The sequence below is a fragment of the Aptenodytes forsteri genome, unplaced genomic scaffold, assembly GCF_000699145.1.
Source record: "Aptenodytes forsteri isolate BGI_AS27 unplaced genomic scaffold, ASM69914v1 Scaffold234, whole genome shotgun sequence".
In the NCBI taxonomy this organism is placed as follows: domain Eukaryota; kingdom Metazoa; phylum Chordata; class Aves; order Sphenisciformes; family Spheniscidae; genus Aptenodytes; species Aptenodytes forsteri.
The window spans coordinates 739683-750668 of record NW_008794006.1 but is presented as its reverse complement, the minus strand read 5'-3'; the positions used below and the strand labels follow the sequence as shown (position 1 = coordinate 750668).

The following is a 10986-nucleotide window of genomic DNA, read 5'->3' as shown; positions in this document are numbered from 1 at the left end:
GTTGCCATTCGATATTTGAGAGAGAGAGAGAGAGAGAGAGAGAGAGAGATTAGTAAGTATAAAGCATATGAAAAGTTTTTCAGGGAGTGGGAAGGGATTACTTGTTTCTTTCAACTTTCTGTTCCCATAGAAAATACTTCATCCTCATTTATCACTACTCCGCCTCTCCCTGCCCCAAATGCCACAATTACTGGTTTTTAATGATAACAATAGCTACTAAACCCACATTAGTTTAGTCCATCACTTCACTTCAAACTACTCCCAAAATATTATCATGAACAATCCCAATCCCCAAATCAGTCTAAATAAAAAGGAGACGCATATGACCTTAGTAATCAAAAGGAAGACAGACAGTGAAGTGCGACTGAAAGTATGTGAGGTTATCCAAGTTATGAAAATATGATTATCAAGAGCAATTGGGACACATTTCAATCTCTTGATATAAAAGAAGATATGACTCATTTGTGGCCACAGCTGGTATATCTTTGTGATCAACTTGCTATTTTGCAGCAAATGAGCAACCTTTTGTAAATCCATACACATCTATTGTATGGTAAGTGATGCCTTAAGGGAAAGAAAGAAAAAAAAAAAAAAAAAAGTACTCAGAAAGATCAAAAGTCATTTCTGTTCCTTCCTGCCCACAAAACACACAGAAGACTTGATAAGTACCATGACTTTAAAACCACAAGAAAACCAATGGCAACTATCTCAGATTTCTACATGGCAGTAGGAAGATCACCTGATTCTTGTAGTTCCAAATCCTACATTTGACAGCATACTTTTAAATCAGCATATCAGAAGTCTCTGTGCTAATGCATTGCTCGAGGAGGAGGAAATCTGATACAAACCTAGAATTACAAACTTAGTAAAATCTTCAGTCTATTATGGAGGACCATTAGTGCAATATACAAGAGACACTTCCCAAGGGATCTGAAGAGAAACAGTATTTATGAGAAGAAATTCAAATCATTTATTGTTTTCCAATTGTCAAAATTCCTATACTGCTAAGAATGAGGGACAAGGAACTAAATCCAGAGAACGAGCTCTCCAAAGCCTGGCTATATTCAACACAAATGTACACAACCTTATTATCATCAAAGGGTTCAAGATCATTTAAAAGGCAATTTTTTCTGTCTGCAATACTGTATCATGCCAACAAACCAAGATACTTAGGGTACATTTATCTTTTATCATGTCCTTTCATCTTTTGTTCTTTTGGTAACAAGGCCAAATCGGTGTAGGATTTCAAAAGAGAAATACTGCTTTCTTATTCACTTCTAATTTTCCATTTTAACATATCAGCTTGGAAATAGCCACTCCACACACGTATACCTACAAAGCAAATCCTGTTCATTTCACAAAGCTCTGCTGTAGCCTTCCTGGCCACCTTGATCTGGAATTTCATAGGCACACATTTTTGAAATGAACAAAAAGGTGTATAACTGTAATACAGGAATCATCTGTCACAATCACATCTCATTATTCCTATTGAAATTCCTGTGGGAAAACAGGTACAAGTAAAACCGTGAAGACCAGTTCCTACATAAGGCTAGGTGTTTAACTTAATATGGAGTAGATCTGAAACCGGCACTCTGTATGAGACTTCTCTGCATCTTAAACATACCGCCACTGTTATGTAGCCTTTCAAATGCACCACATCTTGTACCTTAATCTTTTCTGAAAAGATTCTCTCTCTGCCTTCAGGATTGTAGCTAAAGGCTTCAGACTCTAAGGTACTTTGCTCACTTTCTGGATGCGAAATCAGCATCTCCTCTTAGTGGTCTCTCACCTGTGGTGAAAACTAGGACTTAATACATCTTTTTAATGCAAAAGCACGATATTGAATCGCTGCAACAAACCATAAGAGAAGTCTGTCCTGGTGTTTATAAATCCTATGTAAAAGATGACCAAAGCAAACTATGTTTACCTCAAGCAGCAGACTAAGCTTACCTTTGTGTTGAGTACAGATCTCATCCTTAAAAGAAAAATCTAGCTGTCCCCTGTGTATGTGCTTTAGCCCCTCCTGATCTTTTGCCCAGCCTATGCAGAGACAAATGCTCTGCCTGCAATTCAGTTGTGAGCATCACAGGGTAACACCCTGCCTCCTAAATGTTTGGTTGAGAAAAGAGTATCTGGATACATCTCATGTTCTTATGGTATATCCTCTAGCTTCAAGTCTAGTGATTTCTCTGCAGATGCACAATAAACTTCTCAATATCTCTGCTAACACATCATATTTATGTTGTATCTCAGGTAATTAAAAATATATCATGCACACAAATTACACATAAAAGCCTATTAAGTGGCATGTATGACTTCTGAACATCAGGAAAACAAGCTAGTTGTACTTGTGAATGGTCTGTGATCAAGTCTTCTACAAGACTTGAGCAGCATACAGTTCTGTATCTTCCAACAGTGTGCTGCCTACACATTTATCTCTGCTTTCAATTTCCTGTACTGATGTAGTTACCTACAAGGCAATGCATGAGGATGGGAAGGTCAAATCCATCTATCCAATCAATCTTAGCAATTAAAAAGATATTTGACATCAATGCATTGCTTGCTGAGGGCTATGTATACACAAAGGAGGGGGAAAAGGATGGGGGGGAAAAAAGAAGGAAGCAAATGATATGGAAACATCCTGGGTAGAAATTGAGACATCTTCTTCAGCCAAGATTCAGTCTCTCTGATGTTACTCCTTCTCAAAGACACTGCACAGTCTTATCCAACCTCTGATGACTCCCTACGGAGTGCTCTACCTGCCCCATGTAATGGTGCCAAATGACCGTTCTCTTCCCACCCTCTATTTTCCCCTAGTTTTCTGCAGATTGGAGTCTGCTGTGGATTAGGAAATACTCCTGTACAAGAGTGATGCAGTGGAAAAAAGTCAAGCTCCCAGTATGCCTCTGCCCCTAAAACCCTAACCGATGTAGTCATTAGATGGTCAATGCTGAATTCACATTATAAAAATCAATGGAAACTGAGCCTAGAGAGTGGCTAATTAAGTATCCTAGCTTTACTTCTCTCTCATTTCATAACAGGAGAGCTCTAAAACCAAGAACTTTGGCATCCATTCAATACCTTCTCTCATGTTTTTACTTGCAACAATGTCAGGCTTGCATGTGCACTGAGGTGTGCAGACACAGGTGTGACATTCTGAGTCCTTACTGGAAAACTATATCCCTTAAAAGCACAACATTCACTCAAGCAAAGCATCAGGAAAGCATCCACACTGGAGTCAGAATCTGAAGGCAGCTACTGGAGGCTTTCATCTTCTGCATGTATCAGCAGATTACAGAAGAAAAATCTAAGAAATAAAAGGGCAATTCGGAAACAGGTAAATTTATGAGGGGAAATATGCAAATATGCATATCCTTTGCTGTTTGTTTATCAGTAACTTTACAGCCTAGAGCACCTCAAGCAACACTCCAGATAACATGGTAAGTACTGAAGGCTACAAACTCACCACATCATTTTGTTGTTCTTAAAATTCTGTATTAGGATTCCAACTAGAAGCTTTATATTAGGATTCCAACTAGAAGCTTTAGAACAAAAAAAAATTTTTAAGCAAATTTACAAATAATAAAGTAACTCATATCAACCAGTTGTGTCTCAGTCCAATTCAGTGCATTAACAAGAATCTCTCTTAAACAACTACTACAGCTTTCTTTCCATTAGAGCCACTAAAGCTAAATAGGGAAGGGTAGACAGCTACTTAACACATCAGTGAAGTGGCATTAGGTTCAAGCAAACGAGCTCTCCTTCCTCCCTTTCAAACGCTCTGGCACAGTTGCAAAAGGTTTTGCCTTGGTCTCATGTGACCGAATTACTCACCTTCCCCATCAGGGCTCATATTTTCATAGGAATCCCAGCGTATCAGTGGGTCTGAGGTATTGTAATCAACTATCACTCCATGGTCATTCTGAAGGTGTTCACATCCTAAAAAATAAACATCTGTTTGAGACCAAAAATTATCATAGCCACATTTGTAATGATATATACGCACATATGTATGTGGCCTTCTGACAGAAGTTTGCTCCCCAAACTGCAATACCATATTCTGAAATGTAAGAAGCAGCAATAGGGCAAGAAAGGTTATCTAAACCAGCTAAAAAAAGCTTAGTTTTATGTTTCATTACAGAAGGTACAAGCAGAGAATTTTATCTTGAGCTTCTTGATTATGATATAGCTCTGATAACTTGGATCAGCCCCTAAACACGACTAACACAGATGATCCACCCAGCCCTATAGGCAGGCACGATAAAACAAATAGCTTTTCAGAATGAAACCACAAGTATCTATAAAGAGATGGTACTAAAGGAATGATAAAATAAGACTGTTAGAGATTATCATCCTAAACAACTTACCACTAAAGATGAATAGGGAGAGCTGAAAACTGCTACTCCGTGTCCCTCCCAGCTCCCCTAAGGTGCCAACTATGCTGTTTCACCCATTCTCCGGCAGAATCTGAGATGGGGCGGCTTGCCTTCAATGTGTTTGGCCACGCTTAAGTACGCTCTGCCAAACATACCTGGAATTTTCAGCAGTAACCATGTTTTTGTGCCCTTAACGAGGCATAAGGTAATATTCAGCTTTTAAATGTATACCGTGAGGAATTTAGGTGTGGTCCAGTGATTCAAAAGCAAAGCACAGGCATCAAGAACTCATGACCTTGGACTTGGCTTTGACACTGATAGAAATCAAATCAGCTTTCTGCCTTTGCTCCTCTATCTCAATTAGGGAACAAAGAAATCCTCAGTTATCAACTCTTTGGCTGTGTCTGGAGAAGCAAGTCCTATTATAAATTGTTCTAAAGCAGCAAAGTGTTAATGCATATGCTGTGACTTTCAAAACAAGGATAGTTAAAATTAGAAGGACAAGAATGCTATGGTCCTGTACCTTTATATGCAGGCAGAAAAAAGCCATCTGTAGAGAGTTTCTGTGATGACGTTTGTCACAAGACAGTTTTATGAAGTTTGTTACCTAAATATTTAGGTGTCTCATCTTCTTGGCAAGTGCATTCTTTCTTAAAAACTGTATCACAATCAGTTATTTTCTAGAATACTGTGTCCAGTTTCGAGCTACACAATACAAGAAAGATATGAATAAAATGAAGCAAGTTCAGGGGAGTGTGACCAGGGTGGTCAGGACTGAAGGACTTGCCCTGTGAGGAAAGGCTGAGGGACCAGGGCTTCTTCAGTCTGGAGATGAGATGGTCTTGGGGGGGACCTGACAGCAGCCCCCCAGAGGCCATGGAGGAGACAGAGCCAAGTGGAAGGACAACAAGGAACAGGCATAAATTCAATCTAGAGAAGTTTAGAGTCAATAGAAGGAAAAAATAAATCCACTGTGAGGACAGTCAGACATTGGAACAGTCCACCCATTGAGGCTGTGAAGTCTCCATCCTTGGAGGTTTTCAAGATTTGACTGTACAAAGCTCTGGGCAACCTGGTTCCATCTCACAGATGACCCTGCTTTCAGCAGGAGGATGGACTAGAGATACCCTGCAGTTATTCTATGATTCTATAATATTTTCAGATGTGGAAAAGTCATTCTGCAGAAATTGTAAATAAATATTTAAAAGTGAACTCTTCTTCCTAGCCAGTTAATCCCTTAGATAGCAACTGGAATACAAATTTCCAATTAGTTAGAACCTTACTTTCCAACAACTTGGAGCCTGCTAAAAACCACACCTCTTATTTGCCATCTAAAGAAGGGAGATTTGAAAAAATTTTGATCCTTTTTCAGACACTTCAGCTAGCCTCTCTTCAAGCATTTACTATCCAGAAATGTTTAGAACAAGCTGGACAAATTTATTTATAAAACTGTTTTTCTTATACGGCTTTCCAACAGGCTAAGTGAGATCTTCGTGTTCACCTGGACAGAATCCAACTTCTTACTGGCTGGCTAAAGAAGGGAGATTTGAAAAAATTTTGATCCTTTTTCAGACACTTCAGCTAGCCTCTCTTCAAGCATTTACTATCCAGAAATGTTTAGAACAAGCTGGACAAATTTATTTATAAAACTGTTTTTCTTATACGGCTTTCCAACAGGCTAAGTGAGATCTTCGTGTTCACCTGGACAGAATCCAACTTCTTACTGGCTGGTACTACAAGTTTCTAAGTGATCAAACTGGTGGAAAAAAAAAGAAAAGGAAAACATGCAATTCACAGGACACTGAATGGAATATGTATGAGACAGTTAAGAATATTTGGTTTTCATTCAGTCTCAGGCAGAATCCATTCTTTTTGGGACACCATAAAATGAGTCAGAACACATCCATTAACAGAATTAAACTGCAATATAAAGCATGACCTTAAGTTCTTAGTGCAGGTCGTAATTATCTATGATCTTAGACATATTACAATAGAATTCTGGAGGCATACAGGATATACCCTACAAGCCAACTTCAGAGCAGAAGCATTTCCAACAAAACTATAGCTGTATCTCTTTATGCTAAACTGAAGACAGTCCAAACTCCACCACTGCAAACATAATCAGTTATGACAACATCCAGAAAAGGTTATGGGATAGGCCACTGCTGTCACTTATGCCAGGCCAAACTACCTATACTACACTTGTTTTACACAGATATACAAATGTTTTCTACTAGTCATCAGCAACTGTTCTGGTACAGTCTTAAAACAAAATCTGATCACTCCTATACTGATGTAAATGCAGAGTCTTCATTAATTTTTTTCAAATTTAAACCAGTAACTATATTGCGTATTTTAACAGTAAAGTTGAATTTCAGATCTTCTACAAGAAAAGTAGAAGAGAAGAGGAAAAAAGGATTTTTTTTAAAAATGTACATTTCAATGTGGTTTATTTTCAAACTAAGCATATTTTTTTCTTCTGTATACTCACCTTGAATTTTCTCTGGAGTTCCTGAAAACACTAATTCCACTTTGCCGTAATCAGGGAAACGGTCATCTGAAAACAAAGGATAGTATTTCAGCAAGCTATCTCCCAGGAAAGCAGTTCCAAGGCACTCAGAAATCAGGATTCTCTACAGCTATTAATACACGTACCCTCGTCACTCTTCCCTTCTCACTTGCAGTTTAGCGATTTGCTTCTGTAAGAGCCACATTCTTTGCCCCACACATTCTCCAGAAAAGACCACGGAAGTGTCAGCTGGAGTTCTGTTTACTTCCAAGAACAGTCAAAAGCAGAAGAGATGTACAGTTCCCAAACCTCTCTTTAGACAGACATGGCTGGCTTTGGCTTTTAAAGGAAAACACACCCAGGAGCAAACTAAAATTGTTCTTTATATTGGCTAAACTGCAATACTTGACCACAAAAGTTTTGTGTAGCCATATGTTGCAGGAAAATATGTTTGATTTTAGTTTGCTAGTTACATAGGGTGAGGGAGTTACAGTCCTTCATATAAGCATAAAAATAAAACTGAAGTAGTAATTTGGAAAATACAGAGACTAGCACAACACATTTTCAAATATATCTGAAAACTTTGCCTCCATTTTTGGATATTCTGAAGCATATTAAAAGATCTCCATACTCAAGCAGACTAGGTCACAAACACAGTATCAGACTTTGTGACTGTTTTCATCAGCCAAAAAAGGGATCGGCTTAGCTCATCTTATTTCCTGTAATGGTGACTAACAGAGTCACCATTTTAAACAAATGTCTGTTGTTTTTACAAATGTGAGAGGAGGCAATAAGGCCTATATAGGAGTATCTGAATTATTTTGACAAGTTAACTCACTTGAAGAGCTTTTCTTCTCATTGGGGGTTTACCTGTGTTATGTGCTATGAGTTAACTAATAGAAAGCAGTCTCCCTTTCCCTAAAAATAGGGATGGAAAAAAAAAAAAAGAATCCTTTTGAAAACAGGTCCTGAAGATGATCATCACATGCACAGGCACACACATGCACCCCCGCACACATACGCATCCAACTAACCACAGAAGGCAAGTACCTTTGTTGGCATTGTCCAAATCCTCTTTGCCAAACACCAGGCCATGTCCTTGAATAGCTCCAGTGTGAAACTGAAGGCGAAAAACCACATCACGAGTAGCTGACCGGTATTTTTTGTGATAACACTTCAGCTAGAGAGAAAAACATGTCGGGAAGTAATTTCTTATGCATCTGAACAAACGTGTGCATATGCATTAGTTGCTAAGTAAAGCAGCCACAGCGCAATTTACTGCAGACACCTCTGATGTTGTAACAAGCAGGGGATGCATTATTCAATCCTTTAAAATTATACAGGCCCAAGGCAAGATAGTTCTGGATGTGTAAAAATAATAATTACTATTTTCATCACTATCAGTCACCAATCAGTAGACTATGATTCAGAATCACAACATTTGTCAGTACAATGTTGGAATGCTGACTTGTATCCATACTTCTTCATAGTACCAAATTAATGTAAAACTGAATTACAGCACACCCATTTCAAAATAACTGAAGAATATGCAGAGTTTTTAGAAGCAAGCCCGCAAGCTGATTACATCTATTTTAGGACTTTTTAAAAACCTAGTGATGATAGGACCTTGTTTTATTTTACTATGGGAAGTTGGTAGTAGTTTTGACACCTTGGCTAGAACAACACAGAACTCTCTAAAAATAATATCTAGTATGATTTTCAGCAGCTAAAGGTGAACACAATACACCCACTCTCTAACACCACCTTCCCTTAGACTAGACCTATGGATATTTTACCTACTAATTCTCTGAGTCAACTGTAATACAAAGCCACTCATCATTCTCACAGGAATACATAAAAATTTTGCTAACCTTAGTCACAGGACTGAAAATTTTGTGATATTATCCTGACGATATCAGGATTTTACGATAAAGATGTTACTGAAATGTATTAAAATGACAACAAAAATCACGTTTTTTTAAGGCAGACTGAGAAAAGTGTTCTAGACAGAAAATACTGAATAACTGAAGAGCAAACAGTTATTCAAACTGAAGTAATACAAGAAAGATGTAGGGGTTTAAGAGGGATGCTTCTGGAAGTTGGGATTAAAACATAGTTACGAAATTCTTCTCACTACAGGATTTGAAAAATCCAACATAAGCTGTTGCTCTCTACCCTTCATTATAGTAACTCCATGATGCCTTAAATTTCAGAAGTTAATCAGCACTGACCAAATACATGGCACATAGGACAACTTCTGAAATATTTCAGCCCATATACCAGAGATGGGGTTTTTTTCAGGTATTCTCTACGCAAACCACATATTCCTAACCCTTTATAAAGGCTGGGAGATGCTCTACACAAGTAAGCATTATTTTATCTGAAAGTAAGGATGTGGGGTTGTTTGTTTTTTAAAAGCGAATCCCCTATAGCATAGTGGTAATACCAGGTAAAATAGTATTTCCTTCTTATTTTAAACAGTGCTTTACACCCACTAAAATTAACATAGCGTACAAACCCCTACCTGTTGAAGGGATCTATTTCCTTTTAGTCCAACACAACTACCAGCACCATTTTGCTAGAACCACGGCCGTAAGTCAGTCCCTTAAATTACCGAAATATAAGGTAGGAGAAACAGTTAGACTGCTTGATTCAAGAATAAATAAACGCTCATTCTCCACTAAGCCCAGCAACTCTATGTAAAGGCAAAACACCATCATAAAGGATGAAAACTGCAAGTTTGCCCAGAAGTGAAAAATGGACAGAAAGGGGATTAAGCAAGCCCCTGATAAGAGATATTAGAACTAACCTGCTCCAAAACGTATCATCAGCCTGAAAGTAACTGAGTAACTACGATAATTCTATTCAATTATATTATGTGAGCAAAAAGAAGCTTGAAAAGACTTAAGAGCTTCTTTAAGTTTATGCACATTCCTCCACAATTTTGTGTTAAAACATTATCTTCTTTAGCTGTTTAAACAATCACATTATTTTTACATGTGGATCATACGTGAGAGTTTCTGAAGATGCAGATGACTAAATACCTGAACAACAGATTTTATCCTCTAACTTGTCAAGAGTTTTGGCTTCGCACACTTGCTGGATTTACTCAGAATCTACTGTCTTTTGCATAATTGTGTTTACAAAAATGCTGAATCTGGGTCAGTTCAGAGAACTATGTAGTTCCTGCTTTCTACTTTCTAATTCAAAGTAACAGGCTTGAATAATTTTCACTTAGCATATCCTAAACAACTTACTTGTACAGAACTGCAATTGTTTATGAAAATCTGGCCTTTCTTACAATCAGTAACAGTGTACATCTATACCCAGGATACTGAAAACATCTTCTAGTGCTCAATATACATAATAAGCTTTCAATGAAATCTAAGCGTAACTGAATTCTGACTCCACTACCTTCTGATGCCACATTCAAGAATTAATGCAAGCCACTATAATATGCTGGGAAATACCTATATGCATTTACAGATGTCAGTGCAGCTTTTCAACAGCTGTGGTTGTGCTGTATCACCACATACTATTTACATTGTGGTAACAAATTCTCTAAACCTAAGACAAGCAAGTCGTCTTTTTTTTAAACCCATGCACTTCAAGTGGTTAAACCTTTTGGAGTTGGAGGCTGAGCATCCTATAGATTTTCCTTTTTCCTGAAACCACGGATGTTTTTGTTTAGACATAGTTAAAAAATATTCAAAACTGAAGTGAAGTCTTTGTTTAGGAAATACTACCATGCTGAATAAGACACTGGCTTGCTCAGAAGAATTACCTCCAATAATAGCATGGAATTAATGAAGTTGATCTCTTTTAAAATGATGCAAGCATTACTGAAAAGCTATATGCTCATTTTTCATTTTAAACACATATTTGAGAGATACTGAATTTGTCTCAGACCAATTTCTTTTGTGATCTATTCCATTTCCTTAGGCAACAACAGTCATAGAATCATAGAATAGCTTGGATTGGAAGGGACCTCTAAAGGTCATCTAGTCCAACCCCCCTGCCGTGGGCAGCGACATCTTCAACTAGATCAGGTTGCTCAGAGCCCCGTCCAACCTGACCTGGAATGTTTCCAGGGATGGGGCA

The 10986-nt window shown here is 37.9% G+C and overlaps 1 protein-coding gene across 2 annotated transcripts in view; it reads right to left on the bottom strand.

Moving 5' to 3' along the window:
• TNS3 (tensin 3) overlaps positions 1-10986 on the bottom strand; it is a 191853-nt gene that overhangs the window by 95267 nt on the left and 85600 nt on the right. For both annotated transcript variants that reach the window (XM_009289806.2, XM_019474767.1), the window contains 3 exons: positions 7936-8065; positions 6868-6933; positions 3835-3939 (listed from right to left, as the gene is read on the bottom strand). In XM_009289806.2, the coding sequence (XP_009288081.1) occupies positions 3835-3939; positions 6868-6933; positions 7936-8065 (301 nt within the window). The remainder of the gene's footprint in view (positions 1-3834; positions 3940-6867; positions 6934-7935; positions 8066-10986) is intronic.